This window comes from Equus quagga, chromosome 10, assembly GCF_021613505.1.
Source record: "Equus quagga isolate Etosha38 chromosome 10, UCLA_HA_Equagga_1.0, whole genome shotgun sequence".
Taxonomy (NCBI): Eukaryota; Metazoa; Chordata; class Mammalia; order Perissodactyla; family Equidae; genus Equus; species Equus quagga.
In genome coordinates this window covers 109,012,227-109,029,639 of record NC_060276.1, presented here as the reverse complement: position 1 = coordinate 109,029,639, position 17,413 = coordinate 109,012,227, and the positions used below count along the sequence as shown (strand labels likewise).

At 36.9% G+C, this 17,413-nt stretch overlaps 1 protein-coding gene across 1 annotated transcript in view; it reads right to left on the bottom strand.

Annotated features, from left to right (window-relative positions):
- Positions 1-15,949, bottom strand: part of BEND2 (BEN domain containing 2) — a 32,169-nt gene extending 16,220 nt beyond the window's left edge. Inside the window, 5 exon segments of the mRNA XM_046672900.1 lie at positions 5,200-5,307; positions 6,519-6,641; positions 9,743-9,889; positions 14,170-14,295; positions 15,478-15,949. Coding sequence (XP_046528856.1) covers positions 5,200-5,307; positions 6,519-6,641; positions 9,743-9,889; positions 14,170-14,295; positions 15,478-15,949 — 976 coding nt within the window.
- Positions 15,950-17,413: the final 1,464 nt, after the last annotated feature.

The following is a 17,413-nucleotide window of genomic DNA, read 5'->3' as shown; positions in this document are numbered from 1 at the left end:
AAAGGAACCTAAGTGGAATTAAAGTTTCCACACTTCATTCTCAGTGGTAAAATGCTGATACCAGTAGACTATGGTAAGCCACATGCATATAGTAACACTCAGAGCAACCACTAGGAAAACTGTACAAAGCAATACACTCGAAGACATAAATCAAGATGGAATACTATAGGGGGCCAGCCCTGTGGCTTAGTAGTTAAGTTTGGCACACTTTGTTTCGGTGGCCCAGGTTTGCAGGTTCAGATCCCAGGCGCAGACCTACACCACTTGTCAGCCATGCTGTGTCAGTGACCCACATACAAAATAGAGGAAGACTGGCACAGATGTTAGCTCAGGGACAATCTTCCTCAAGCAAAAAGAAAAAAAAAGGAATACTAGAAAATATTCAGATAATCCACAGTAAGGCAAGAAAGAGAAACAGAGGAATGAAAAACAGAGGAAACAAAGTGAAAAATAATAAAATGACAGACAATTAAAAATTACTTTAAATGTAAATAACCATATCAATTAAATGGCAGCAATTGATAAAGTAGATAAAAATCAAGACCCAACTATATGCTGTTTACAAGAAGTTCTACAAATTCAATGATATAGGTAGACTGAAACTAAAAAGATGGGAAAATATATACCATGAAAATAGTAATCCAAAAAAAGAGCAGACTAGCTATATTTATATCAGACAAAGTAGACTTCAGAGCAAAGAAAGTTACTGAAGACAAATAAGGATGAAATGATCAAGCCCCAGGAAGACATAATTACCTTCAACATACCAAACCATGAGTCTCAAAATACATGAAGCAAAAACCGAAAGACCTCAAAGGAGAAATAATCAAATCCAGAATTACAGTTGAAGACGTCAACACTCCCCTCTCAGCAACTGATAGAACAACCAGACCAAAAATTAGCAAGTATATAGAAGACCTGAACAACACAACCAACCAACAGGATTCTCATTATAGAACATTCCACCCAATAAAAGCAGAATACATACTTTTTTCAAATGCCTGTGAATCATTCACCAAGACAGACCACATCCTGGGCTATAGAAAAATCTCAACAAATTTAAAAGAAATGAAAGCATATAGAGTATATTTTCTGATCATAATGGAATCAAACTAGAAATGAATAATAGAAAGACAAGAAGAAAATCTTTAAACATTTGGAAATTAAACAGCACACTTCTAAATAATACATGCATCAAAGAGAAAGTTTCCAAGAAAATAATAAAGTACGTAGGACTTAATTAAAATACAACTTACCAAAATATATGGGATGCAACTAAAGCAGTATTAAAGTGAAATTTATAGCACTAAATGCTTACATTAGAAAAGAGGACAGGGGGCCGGCCCCATAGCCAAATGGTTATGTTCGCACACTCTGCTTTGGTGGCCCACGGTTTTGCCAGTTTGGATCCTGGGCGCAGACCTAGCATGGCTCATCAAGCCATGATGAGGCAGCGTCCCATATAGCAGAGCCAGAAGGACCTACAGGAAGAATATACAACTATGTACTGGGGGACTTTGGGGAAAAGGAAAAAAAAGATTGGCAACAGATGTTAAGCTCAGGTGCTAATCTTAAAAAAAAAAAAGAAAATGAAAGAGGAGGGGGTCTCAAATCTATAAATCTACACCAAAAACTAAGACTAGAAAAGTAAAATAAACCCAAAATAAGAAAAAAAGAAAAACAAGGAATAATACAGAGCAGAAATCAATGAAACTGAAAATATAAAAACAATAGGAAATCAATGAAACAAAAAGCTGGTGCCTCAAAAAGATTAATAAAGCTAATAAACCTCTAGAAAAACTTACGAAAATAAAAAGAGATGATGCAAATCATCAATATCAGGAATGAAACAGGATATCACTACAGATCCAGAAGCAATTAAAAGGATAATAAGGAATACTACAAACCACTTTACACTCATAAATTTGATAACTTAGAAGAAATGGGCCAATTCCTTCAAAATTACAAATACCATAACTCAACCTAAATGATATAGATAATCTAAATAGTCCTACAACCATCAAAGAAATTGAATTTGCAATTAAAAAGCTCCCAAAAAGGAATCTACAGGTCTAGATGATTTTACTGGAGATTTTAACCAAATATTTAAAGAATTAACAGTAATTTTTCACATACTCTTCCACAGAAGAGGAGGAAAAACCCTTACTCATTTTATGAAGCTACTATGCCCTGATACTAAAACCAGACAAAGATAGTACCAAAAAAGAAAGATAAAGACCAATATCTTTCATGAACTTGGACACAAAAATTCTTAATCAAATATTTGCAAACCAAATCAATAATGTATTCAAAGAATTATGCAACAGAACCAAGTGGGATTTATCCCAGGTATGCAAGGCTAGTTCAACAATGAAAAATCAATCCATATCAACAGGCTAAAGAGAAACCATGTGATCATTGACATAGAAAAATTGTCTGCCAAAACCCAATACCCATTATTGATAAAAACTCTCAGCAAGTTAGGAATAGAGGGAAATTGCCTCAAATTAATAAAGATCATCTATCAAAAACCTACAGTTAACATCATACTAAATGGTGAAAGACTGAATGCTTTTTCCCTAAGATCAGAAACAAGGCAAAGATGTCCATTCTCACCACTTTTATTCAACATAACACTGGAACTTCTAGTCTACTGCAATAATGCAAGAAAAAGGAATAAAAGGCATATAGATTGGACAGGAAAAGATAAAACAGTCCCTATTTGTAGACGTCGTAATACAGAAAGATGGCTATATAGAAAATCCCAAGGAATTGCCAAAAAAAGACTCCTAAAACTAATAAGTGAGCTCATCAATGTCACAAGATGCAAGATCAACACTCACAAATCAAGCTTATTTCTATAGTCTAACAGTGAAAATGTGTAAACCAAAATTTAAAACATAATAACATTTACAGCATCGCCAAAGAAAATGAAACACTTAGGTAAAACCTTATTTTTAAAAAATGTACAGAATCTGTATCCTGAAAATTAGAAAATGATGACAAAAGAAATCAATAATATTGTATTAATAATATGTAAGAATAATATGTATTAATAAATACAGACATACAATGCTCATGGATGAGAAGACAGCATACTAAAGATATCAGTTCTTCTCAAGTTGATCTGTAGATTTAATGCAATTCCTATCAAAATCCCAGCAAGTTTTTTGGAAACATAAACAAAGTTATTCTAAAATTAGCACGGTTGGAGCCGGCCCCATGGCAGAGTGGTTAAGTTTGCGCACTCTGCTGCGGTGGCCCAGGGTTTCAGCGGTTTGAATGCTGGGTGCAGACATGGTACCGCTCATCAGGCTGTGCTGAGGCGGCATCCCACATGCCACAGCTAGAAGGACCCACAACTAAAAAAAATACACAACTATGTACCTGGGGGGCTTTGGGAGAAAAAGGAAAAATAAAATCTTAAAAATAAATTAATTAATTAATTTAATTAAATTAGCATGGAAAGGCACAGAACTTAGAATAGCTGTAACGATTTTGAAAAAAAAAGAACAAAGTAGGAGGAATCATTCTACCTGAAGTTAAGGCATAATCATGACATTGTGGTTTGCCAGGGGGATAGAAACATAGATCAGTGGAACACAATAGAGAAACCAAAAACAGACCTACACAAATATGCCTAATTGGTTTTTGATTAAGGTACAAAAGTAAGTCAGTGAAGGAAAGATAGCCATTCAAAAAATGGTGCTGCAGCAACAGGATATCCATAGGCGGAAAAAAAAAAAAGAACCTCAACCTAAATCTCACATCTTATATAAAATTAACTCAAATGGATCAAAAATGTATATGTGAGATATAGAATATAAAACTTTTAGAAAAAACAAAGGAGAAAAAAGAGTTCACAGACTTGACACCAGAAGTAGAATCCCTAAAAGGAAAAGTTGATACATTGAACCTCACGAAAATTAAAAACTTTCATTCTGCGAAAAAACCTGTAGAGAGGAGGAAAAGGTAAGCTGCAGACAGGAAGAAAATATTTGCAACCACATATCCAACAAAAGATTCGTATCTACAAATATCTAAGCAACTCTCAAAAGTCAGCAGTAAAAGCATAAATATTACTATAAGAAGACAGAACAGAGATTTCAGAGAAAAGAACATACTGATTGCAAATTAGCTCATGGAAAGATGTTGTACATCACTATCCAAAGGCAAATGCATATTAAGCCCACAATGAAGTATTACTATACACCTCTTAAAATGGCTAAAATTAAAAAAAAGTGAAAACACCAAATGCTGGTGAGGATGCAGAGAAACTGAATTACTTACACACTGCTGGTGGGAATGTAAAATGGTACAGTAATTCTGGAAATAGTTTGCCAGTTTTTTATAAAACTAAACATGCACTTACCATACCACCCAGCAACTGCACTCCTGGGCATTTACCATAGAGAAATGACATTCACACAAAAACTTGTATGCAAGTGTTCATAGCAGCTTTATTCCTAATAGCCAAAAACAGGAAACAACTCAGATGTCCTTCAATGGGTGAACAGATAAACAAATTGTGGTACAGCCACACCATGGAATAGTACTCAGCAATAAAAAGGAAGGAACTACTGATACATGCAGCAACTTGGATGAATCTCCAGGGAATTATGCTAAGTGAAAAAGGCAATCCCAAAAGGTTAAACACTATATGAGTCCGTTAATATAACATTCTTGCAATGACAAAATTATAAAGAGGGAAAACACATTAGTACTTGGATGGGTTAGGGATGAAGCCAGGGAAGAAAGGGCATGAAGGACGTGGGTGTGGTTATAAAAAGGCAACGAGAGCATTCCTGGAAGGGATAGAGCAGTTCTGTGTCATGACAGTAGTGGAGAATACTTGTACCTAAACATGTCACAAAAGTGCAGAGAACTAAATACACACACACACAAACAAATGAATACAAGTCAAGCTGGGGACATAAGAATAGATCTGTGGATTGCATCAATGTCAAATCCTAGTTGTGATATTTTACCATATTTTTGCAAAATATTACTATTGGGAGAAATTGGGTAAAACATACACAAGATCTCTCTGTATTATTTCTTGCACCTACATGTGGTTCTAAAATATCCCAAAATGAAACCTTTAATTTTGAAAAAGCTATCACTAAGAATTAATATGAAGAATGTTGGTAAATCTAGATTAAAGAGTGCTACTTATAATATGTATCACTTCAAACTCACCAAAACCAGAAGTGAGGAAGAAAGATTCTGAACCAGTATCTTGATCATTGCCATTTTCCATTGAAGTTGGACAATTCACTGTCTCAGAACTCATTTCTGTGCTGGATTCTGTTTGAACGACATTTCAATAAGTAAAACATTTTCAAGTGCTGGAAGACAAGAAACCTCAACAGTAAATTTTATATCAGGAGAAACTATCCTTCAGTAATGAAGGGGAAATAAAGACATCCTCAGACAAAGGAAAACTAAAAAACATTGTCACAGGCTGACTTACCCTCAAAAACTGGCTAAAGGAATATCTTCACACCAAAAGGATATGATGAAGGAAGGAATCTTGGAGCATGAGGAAGGAAGAGCAGAAATATGCATGCAGAGAAACTAGATCACTCACGCATTGCTGGTGGGAACATAAAATGGTACAGCTACAGTGGAAAACAACCTGGCAGTATTTTACAAAACTCAATGTCCCATTACCATAGGACCCAGAAACTGTGCTCTTGGGCATTATCCCAGAGAAATGAAAACTGATGTTCACACAGAAACCTGTACATGGGTGTTCACAGCAGCTTTACTCCTAATAGCCAAAAACCAGAAACAACCCAGATGTCCTCCAACGAGTGAACAGATAAACAAACCTTGGTACACCCATACCATGGAATGGTACTCAGCAATAAAAAAGAAAAATACTACTGATATGCACAGCAACTTAGGTGAATCTCCAGGGAATTATACAGAATGAAAAAAGGCAATCCCCAAAGGTTACATACTATGTGAGTCTATTTATATAAAACTCTTGAAATGGCAGATTAGTGGTTGCCAAGGGCAGGGACAGGACAAGGTAGGGGTAAAAGGCTGAGAAGAGAAAGGTGGGTGTGGTTGTAAAGGGCAATAGGTGAAATCCTTGTGGTGATGGAAATGTTCTGAATCTTGACTGTGATGGAGCATATGGAAACCTAGTCACATCGCGGAATTATATAAAACTGAATACACATACACACACACAAACATAAACACACGTACAAATACAAATAAAACTGAGAACATCTCAATAAAACCTGTGGACTGTATCAATGTCTATATCCCGGTTGTGAGAGTATACTGTAGTTTTGCAAGATGTTATCATTGGGGGAAACTGGGTAAAGTGTACACAAGATCTTTCTGCATGATTTCTTACAATTGCATGTAGAGCTAAAATTTTCCTACAATAGAACTTTCAATTTTTAATTAATTAAGTTTTAATTAGGAAAAGCTCACACTAAGGGTGGTAATGAGTCTAGATTAAACAGTTCTACTTGTAATATGTATCATTTCAAACTCACCAAAACTGGGAGGGATGAAGAAATATGATGAAGTGTCTTGACCACTGCCATTTTCCAAGAAAGGTGGATAATTCATCACCGGAGTGTTCCTTTCCGGGCTGGTTTCTGCTTTGACCAACATTTCTATAAGGAAAACATTTCTCAAATGCTGTAAGAAAAGACTCCCAACCTCATATTCTAAATCCAATGAAATCATCCTTCAATCATAAGGCAAAAATAAAGATATGTCCAGACAAAGGAGAACCAAAAGTATTTGTCACTAACTGACATGCTTAAAAAATGGCTAAAGGAAAATCTTCAAAGAGAAAGCGTATAATAAAAAGAATTCTGGAGCATCAAGCAGGAAAAAGAACAATGGAAAGAGCAGAAATAGATGCAAAGAAACTGGATCACTCATACATTCCTAGCGGGAATGGAAAATGGTACAGCCACAATGGAAAGCAGTTTGTCAGTATCTCATAAAGCTAAGGATGCAATTACCAGAGGACCCAGAAATTGCACTCTTGGGCATTCATCCCAGACAAATGAAAGCTGTGAAAGAGTGAGATGAAGTGAAATTAAAAGCTACGAACAAGTATTCATAGCAGCTTTACTCCTAGCAGCCAAAACCAGGAAACCCAGAGGTTTTCAAAAGGCGAACAGATAAATAAACCATGGTACATCCATATCATGAAATACTACTCAGGAATAAAAAAGAAGAACCAACTGATAGACACAACAATGAATTAGACTGAGGGAAAGAAGCTAATCTCAAACACCACATGATTCCATTTATATAAAATGCTGAAGGCACAAATTATAGGTCTGGAGAACAGATTCACGGTTGCCAGCAGTTAGAGACAGGGCAGAGGCTGGGAGAGGGGGGAAAATGTCAACTGGAGGGAGGTGGGTAAGGTTATAAAACAGTAATATGAGGGATCATGGTGGTGATGGAACTGTTTCAGGGCTTGCCTGTGGTAGAGGATACGCAAACCTACACATATGATAAAATTACATCAAACTAAACACACACACAAATTAACACAAGCGAAACTGGGCACATCTCAATAATATCTGTGAATGGTATCATGTCAGTATTTTGATTGTGATCATTTTCTATCATTTTACAAGATGTTACCATTGGGGGAAACTGGGAAATGGGAACACAAGATCTCTCTGTACCATTTATTACAACTGCATGTGCAACTAAATTTTCTGAAAATAAAAACTTTAATTAGAAAAAGCCGGACTGGCCCCATTGCCAAGTGGTTAAGTTCATGCGCTCTGCTTTGGCGGCCCAGGGTTTTGCCGGTTTGAATCCTGGGCGCGGACATGGCACCACTCATCAGGCCATGCTGGGGAGGCGTCCCACATGCCACGACTGGAAGGATCCACAACTAAAAATGCACAACTATGTACCGGGGGGCTTTGGGGAGAAAAAGGAAAAATAAAATCTTTAAAAAAAAAGAAAAAGAAAAAGAAAAAGCTACCATTATCTTGCACTAAGGATGTTGACGAATCTAGATTAAATGTGCTACGTGTCATAAGTATCATTTCAAACTCCCCGAAACTGGGAGGAATGCAGCAACACAAGGAAATGTCTTGGCCACTATTGTTTTCCAATAAAAGTGGATAATTTGTTGTCTCAGAGCTCTGTTCCAGGCTGGTTTGAGCTTTTCCCAACATTTCTATAAGTAAAATATTTTCAAGTACTGAAAGACACGAAATCTCAACCATGAATTCTGTATCAGGCAAAACTATCCTTCAAGATTTGAGCAGATTTGGGACAACATGAATGAACCCAGAGGGCATTATGCAAAGTGAAATAAGCCAGACAGAGAAAGACAAATCACTTATACGTGGAATCTCAAGAAAGAAAAAAAGTTGAGCTCATAGAGACAGAGCAGATTGGTGGTTGCCAGGGGGCGCGGGGTGGGGGAAATAGGGAAGAGGCTTGTAAAAGGGGACAAACTTTGAGCTAGGAGATGAAGAAGGCCTGAAGATCTAAGTATAACATGGTGACCAGAGCTGATAATACTGTATTGTATAGTTGAAATTTGCTAAGAGAGTAGAACTTAACCGTTCTTGCCACTAAAAAATAAAAGGTAAATATATGAAGTAATGGACGTGTTAACTAACTTGACGCAATCCTTTCACAGTGTATACCTATTTCAAATCATCACATTGTACACTTTAAATATATCACAATTTAACTTGTCAATTATACCTCAACAAAGCTGAAAAACAGAAATGAACATCTAAATTGTTAAAAAAAAAGGGGGGGGAAATAAAGACATTCTCACATGATTCTCACATGAAGAAAAGCTAAAAGTATTTGTCACTAGCTGACTTAGCTTAAGAATGGCCAAAGGGAAATCTATTAGAAAAGAATGATGGAAGAACAAATCTTGGAGCATCAAAAAGGAAGAAAGAACAATGAAAGCAACATAAATATGGATGCAGAGAAACTGGATCACTCATACACTGCTTGCAGGAAGTAAAACGGTACAGCCTCCCTGTACAACTGTTTGGCAGTTTCCTATAAAACTAAACATGCAATTACCATATAACCAAGCATTTGCACTTTGGACATTTATCTAAGAGAAAGCAAAACATCTGTTTACACAAAAACCTGTACATGGACAATCATAGCAATTTTTACTTGTAATACTAAAAATTGAGGGGGGGGAAGTCCAGTTCTTCCACAGTGAGCCAATACACAAACCATGGTACATCCATACCATGGAATAGTACTCAGCAATAAAAAAGATACACTACTGATACATGCAACAAGTCAAATAAATCTCCAGGGAATTATACTGAGATAGGTATGGTTATAAAAGGGCAATATGAGGCATCCTTACGGTGACAGAAATGTTCGATATCTTGACTGTGATGGTGGACATCAAACCTACTCATGTGATAAAATCGAATACAACTAAACACGTGCACACAAATCAATACAATTAAACTGGAGAAATCTCAGTAAGATCTGCTGATTGTATTTATGTCAATATCTTGGTTGTGATGTTCTATTATAGTTTTGCAAGATGTTATTGTTGGGAGACACGGGTAAAGCATAAACGGCATCTCTCTGTATTATTTCTTACAACTACATGTGTGTCTTAAATTACCACAAAATTGAAAGTTTAATTTAAAAAAGAGCTACCACTAGCTCACATTAAGGATGTTGATGGATCTAGATTAAACAGTGCTACTTGAAAGATGTATCATTTCAAACTCACCAAAACTGGGTGGGATGAAGACAGATGAAGAGGCAGTATCCGGGCCACTGTCGTTTCCCAGTAAAGTTGGGTAATACACTGCCTGAGAGCTGTTTTCCAGGCTGGTTTCTGCTTTTCCCGGCATTTCTACAAGTACCATTTTTTCAGCTGCTGGAAGACAAGAACTCTCAACTGTGAATTCTCTACTGGGTGAGATTATCCTTCAGGAAAGAAGGGGAAATAAAAATATTCTGACGCAAAGGAAAATTTTTTTAAAAATTGTCCCTAGTAGAGTTACTCTTAAAAAATAGCTAAAGGATTGAGGTTATTATGCCAAATAAGTGAGATGGAGAAAGCCAAATACCATATGATTGGACCCATATGGAGAAGATAAAAATAACAACAAACAAATACACAGAGACAGAGAATAGACTGGTGGTTACCAGAGAGGAGGTGGCAAGGGCAAGAGGGGTAAAAGGGCACATGTGAACAGTGACGGATGGCAACTAGACTCTGGGTGGTGAACATGATGTGGTCTACACAGAAGTCAAAGTATAATGATGTACTCTTGATTTTTATGTAACGTTATAAACCAATGTGACCTCAATAAAAAAAAAAAACAGCTAAAGGGAAATCTTCAAGCAGAAAAGATACTATGAAAGACGGAATCTTAGAGCATGAGGAAGGAAGAAATAACAATGGAAAGATCAGAAATATGGATGAAGAGAAACTGGATCACCCATACATCGCTGTTGGGAATGTAAAATGGTACAGCCTCTCTGGAAAACTGTTTGGCAGTCTCTTATAAAGCTAAACATGCTATTACCATAAGACCTAGCAATTGCACTCTTGGCATTCATGACAGACAAATGAAAACTTATATTTACGCAAAAACCAGTGCATGAATGTTCATAGCAGCTTTACTTGTAGTATCCAGAAACTTGGAAAGAAAAAAAAACAGATGTCCTTCAATGTGTGAATGGTTTTTTAAAAAAACTGTTGCATATCTATATCATGGAAAACTCTCCATCAATACAAAGGACCTATTGAGAAATGAAAACTTATATTTACACAAAAATGTGCACATGAATATTTATAGCTGCTTTTTTTTATTACTCCTAATAGCCAAAAACTGAAAGAAACCCAGATGTCCTTCAACAGGTGAACAGTTAAACAAAATGTAGCATATCCATAGCATGGAATACTATTCAGGAATAATAGTAAAAACTATTGACACATGCAACAAACTGGATGAATCTCTAGGGAATTAAGCTGAGTGAAAAAGAGCTAATCCCAAAATGTTCCATAGTGTATGATTCCACTTATATAACAATCTGAAGAGATAAAATTATAGCAACGGAGAAGAGATCAGTGGTAGGCAGGTGTTAGGGATAGGTCTTGGAGGAGGGGAGGGTGGGTGTGGTTGTAAAAGGGCGATAATGAGGAATCCTCGAGTGATGGGAATGACCTCTACCTTGACTGTGGGGTGGCTGCGCAAACCTACTCATGTGATAAAATTGCATAGTGCTAATTACACACATGAACATGTACACACACACACACACACATACAAATAAAACTGGAGGCATCTCAATAACATCTGTGGATTGCATCAATGTCAATATCTGAGAGTGACACTGCCCTATGGTTTCGCAAGCTGTTATCATTGAGGAAAATAGGTAAAGCACAAACTGGATCTCTCGGTATTATTTCTTACAACTGCATGTGAATTTTAAATTACATCAAAATAAAAACTTTAAAAAAGAGCTGCAACTGCTTTGTATTAAGGATGTTGATGGATTTAGATTAAACAGTGCTACTTGAACTATGTATCATTTCAAACTCACCAGAATCAGGTGGCAGGGGGAGAGATGAATTGTCAGTATCTGGATCAGTGATACTTCCCAATAAAGCTGGGTAATACACTGTCTGAGAGCTGTTTTCCAGGCCAGTTTCTGCTTTTATCGGCATTTCTATAAGTACGAGTTTTTCAGGTGCTGAAAGAAAAGAACTCTCAACAGTGAATTCTAAGGCGAAAGTATCCTTCAGGAAAAAGATGAAATAAAGACATTCTGAAACAAAGGAAAACTAAGAGAATCTGTCCCTAGCAGACTTACCCGTATAGAAAGGCTAAAGGAAACTTTTCAAACAGAAAGGATATAGTGAAAGAAAGAAATCTGGAGCATCAGGAAGGAAGAACGAACAATGGGAAGAACAGAAATAAGGATGAGAAGAAACTGATTACCCATACATTGCTAGTGAGCATGAAAAATAGTACGGCCTCTTTGGAAAACTGTTTGGCAGTTTCTTATAAAACTAAACATGCTATTACCATAGACTCAACAATTACACTCTGGGCATTCATGACAGAAATAAAAACTTGTATTTATACAAAAAACAGTACATAAATGTTCACAGCAGCTTTCTTCCTAATATGAAAAACTGAAAAAAAACTGATGTCCTTCAATGGGTGAATGGTTAAAAACAACTAGCTCATATTGAAATCATAGAAAACTATTCAGCAATACAAAGGGAAGAAGTATTGATACACGCAACAACCTGGGAGAATCTTCAGGGAATTATGCTGAGTAAAAGGAACACAATCCTCAAGGGTTACACACCATAAGATTCCCTTTATATGACACTTCTGAAGTGACAAAATTATAGAGACCACTGTTTGCCAGGGGTTAGGGAACGGGCATGGAGAAGGAAGGGGCGACCTGAGAGAGGTGGGTGTGGTTATAAAAGGGCAAGGCGAGGCATCCTTGTGGTGATGGAAATGTTCTGTATCTTGACTGTGCTGGTGGATATCAAACTTACTCATGTGACAAAATCAGATAGAAATAAATATAAATACACACAAATTACTACAAGTAAAACTGGGAACATCTCAATAACATCTGCATATTACATCAATGTCAATACCCTGGTTGTGATATTTTGATATAGTTTTGGAAGATGTTATCATTGGGAAAAAAGGGCAAAGTCTAAACGGGATCTCTTAGTATTATTTCTTACAAACATATGTGAATCTAAAATAATTTCAAAATAAAAAGTTTAATTTAAAAAATCAGTTACTACTAGCTTGCATTAAGGATGTTGATGCATCTAGATTAAACAGTGCTACTTGTAATACGTATCATTTGAAACTCACCAAAATTCGGTGGGAGGCAGACAGATGAAGAGGAAGAACATTGGCCATTGTCATTTCCCCATAAAGTTGAGTAATTCATTGCCTCAGGGTTGTTTTCTAGGTTGGTTTCTGCTATTTTTGGTGTATACACAGAAAGAACACTTTTCAAATGCTTAAGAAAAGAACTCTCAAAGTTAATTCTATTCATAGCAAAACTGTCCATCATTAATTTATGGAAAATAAAGACACTGTTACATGAACAAAAACTAAAAGAACTTTTCCCTTACAGACATACCCTTAAAGACAGGCTAAAGGAAAATCTTCAAACAGAAAGGATATGAGAAACAATGGATCTTTGAGCATCAAGAAGAAAGAAAGAACAATAGAAAGAGAAGAAATATGCATGTAGAGAAATTGTATCACTTATATATTACAGGTGGCAGGTAAAATGGGACTGATCTTCTGAAAAAAATTTTAGCAGTTTCTTATAAAACTAAACATGGAATTGCCATATGACCCAGAATTGCCCTCTTGGGCATTCATCTCAAAGAAATGTAAACTTATGTTTACACAAAATCCCGTACATGACTGTTGATAGACTTTAACTTGAAATAGCCAAAAATCGCAAATATCCCAGATGTCCTTCAATGGATAAACAGATAAACAGTTGTAGATCCATATGATGGCATGGTACTCAACAATAAAAAGGAAGGAATTATTGATACATGCAACAATTGGTATGACTCTCCAGGAAATTATGTTTAGTGAAAAAAAAAGCCATGCCCAAAAGGTTATTTAGTATTTTACTCCATTTAAATAACAATATTCAAGTGACAAAATTATAGAAAGAGAGGTGAGTTCATTGCTTTCCAGGGGTTAGGATGGGGCAGTGTGGGAGGAAAGGGTGACCAGAGGGAGGTGGCTGTGGTTACAAAAGGGCAATGTGAAGGGTCCTTGTGGTGATGACGGAAGTGTTCTGTATCACAACCATGGTGGCGGACAGACACACTGACTCATAGACTAAAACTGCACAAAACCAAATACACATTCACACACACACACACACAAATGTGGATTTAATCAATGTCAGTATCCTGGGTAATATTTTACTAGTTTTGCAAGACATTATCGTTAGGAAAAATGGGTAAAGCACAAATGGGCACTCTGTGTAATTTCTTAAAACTACACATGAATCTAAAATTATCTCAAAATAAAAAGCTTAATTAAAAAAGAGCTACCACTGACTTGCATTAAGGATGTTGGTGAATCTAGATTAAACACTGCTATTTGTAATGTGTTATCATTTCAAACTCACCAAAATCAGGAAGGATGAAGACAGATGAAGAGTCAGTATCTTGGCCACCGTCATTTCCCAATAAAATTGGGTAATACATTGACTCAGCACCGTTTTCAAAGCTGGTTTCTGCTGTTACCGGCATTTCTATAAATAAAAAGTTTTCAGGAGCTATAATACAAGAACTCTCATCCACAAATTCCATACTGGGTGAAACTATCCTTCAGGAAAGAAGGGGAAATAAAGACATTCTCACAGAAAGGAAAACTAAAAGATTTTTTGTCCCCAGCAGCCTTACTTTTAAAGAAAGGTTAATGGAAAGCCTATCAGAAAAATATGATGAAAGAAGGAATCATGAAACATTAGAAGAAAAAAAGAACAATGGAAAGAGCAGAAACATGGATGCGGATAAACTGGATCACTCATACATAACTGGCAGGAATGCAAAATGGCACAGCTACACTGGAAAACAGGTAGTTTCTCATAAAACTAAACATGCAATTAACATATAACCAGCAATTGCACTCTTGGGTATTCATGTCAGAGAAATGAAAACTTTTATTTACACTAAAATCTGTACGTGAATATTCACAGAGCCTTACTCCTAAGAGTCAAAAACTGGAAAAAAAAATCCAAAATTTTCTTCAACAGATGACTGGATAAACTATGGCACATCTATACCATGGAATTGTACTCAGTAACAAAAAGGAAGTAACTAGAGATACACGCAACAACTTGGTTATCTCCAGGGACTTATGTTGAGTGAAAAAAGCCAATATCAAAAGTTTATGACCTATACGCATTCAACTATATAACAATTTGGAAGCGACAAAGTTCTAGAGATGAAGAATAGATCAGTGACTGCCAAGCGTTAGGGACAGTGGAATGGGAAGGGCAGGGCCACCAGAGGGTGGTGGGTGTGGTTATAAAAGGACAACACAAATGATCTTTGTGGTGGTGAAAATGTTCTGTACCTTGACTATGGTGGTAGACATACAAAACTTCTCCCGTAATAAAATTGCATAGAACTAAATGCACAGACACACAAATGAATACAAGTCAAACTGGGGACAGCTGAATAAGATCCATGGCTTATATCAACATTAATAACCTGGTTGTGATATTTTACTGTAGTTTTACAAGACGTTACCATTGGGGGAAACTGGGTAAAGAGTATCATTCTGTATTATTTCTTACAACTGCATGTGACTCTACAATTATTTCACTATAAAACTTTTAATTAAAAAGAATAGCTCTAGTTTGCATTAAGGATGATTTTTAATCTAGATTAAAGGATGCTATCTATAATATGTGCCACTTCAAACTCACCAAAATTGGGAGGAGTGCCAAGAGATGATGAGGCAGTGTCTGGACCCATGCTGTTATTTCCCAGTAAAACTGAGCAGTTCATCATCTCAGGGATGTTGGCCAGACTGAGTTCCCCTTGTGGCAGAAGTGCTGTAGGTACTGCTAGAGGAGCCTGGGCAGATGAGGTAACATTGTTGGTACTTTTGACATCTTCGCCCACAGGGCAGGATAGGACAGCAAGACCAGGTACGGGGCCGCCTGGTGTATAAAATGGCTGTAAAGAATGTGTGGAGACAATCTTGGGAAGTGGACTCTCCTGGAGGAGCAGCTGCTGCAGTTCCAGGCGTGCATTTGACTGAAGAGACGTTCCTACAGAGTTGGTCTGGACAGAGCTTTCCCGACTTTCCACTGGCAAAGACAGCCCGCCATCTCCCTGTCCAGGGTAAGAGAACAGAATGGGTTTTCTTTGGTTCCTGGACTTTAATTTCTCCATGAAGTATACAATCAAAACTTTTTTGTGTAAATCTAGTTACCCTCTAAAATGACACAGACCCAATATAAATCATCTGTGAGCAAAAATAAGAATTAAAAAGTTAGCAAAAGCATTAACACCTATTTTCCCTGCAACATCATTTTCCACAATTAAAGACAAATGCTGAATTTTTATTATATGATTTTTATTCCTCTTCAACCCTACATTTTGATTGCATTTCCTACATTATGGTTACAAACATAAAAATATTCAGTGTCATAATTTCTCAAACCTTAACTTCAGCATTCTTCCCACAGAGGTTTAGTCTCCTATGCGCTACTAAAGTAATTCTGGATCAGACTTGCAATCTCACAGAGTTATTGGTTCACTCACTTCTAACTGACTGGCACCTTTAGGAACTAGAGATTTATCAAAGTAGTAAGAATTTGGCAGGGGGTTTGCTGGGGAAGATTCGCCCTAAGCTGGCATCTGTTGCCCATCTTCCTCTTTTTTCTCCCTCCCCAAAGCCACAGTACATAGTTGTATATTCAAGTTGTAAGTCCATCTAGTTCTTCTATGTGAGCCACCACCACAGCATGGCTAGTGACAGACAAGAGGTGTGGTTCTGCATCTGGGAACCAAACCTGGGCTGCCAAAACAGAGCGTGCCAAACTTTAACCACTAGGCTATCAGGGCTGGCTCAGTAAAAATGTTTTTATGACACTTACGTAATTGACTGATAATGGTTTCTCCCAAGAATGTTGATCTTTTGCAACGATTCCATAAAGGTGGCTAACCTGTCTATTCGTGTTTTCAATAAGTTCACGCAAATCCTATTATAATAAAAAATATTTTAGTAGTTCCTATTTCAAAAGAAAAGTAACATATAAAAAGATCAATAAGCCAAATTTTAACTGCTAGAAACAAAGTTCTCAAGCCGTCAGAAATGTCTTGTTTCCCACTTGATGCCTGGTTTTAGGCGACGTGGAGCCGAGCCGGCTGAGGTAAGGAGCCCCATCTCCTCCTCAGCTACTCCACGTCATGCCAGCATTTTCAGCTTTGCTACTGGAGAGTCAGCGTACCACAATTCCTGGAAGCCGTCACATTTATGATGGAGGCATTTTACATCAAGGAAGGTGCTATTTTAGGAAAGAAACTTTCAAATCTGCTACAAGGCCAAAGAGCCTCTTTCCATATAATGATGGTATTGAACTAATAGGCAGTGAGCGTTCCACTCAGGAAAGAACAATGAGCCAAATAGAACAGATGTGACTTTTGGCTTCAAAGTATTTTAAAATCGTGCAATCAACAATGAACCTCAGAAAACCTTTGCGTATACGTCCCCTGCATGCCAATCAGGTGTGTGACTGATAAAACCTGAGAATTCTTGAAATACGCAGAAATTTCATTTGGGCAGAAGATATACTTAAGGAAGAGGCCAGAACCACTTCCTCACTCACGCATTCAAATAAACATTTACTGAGG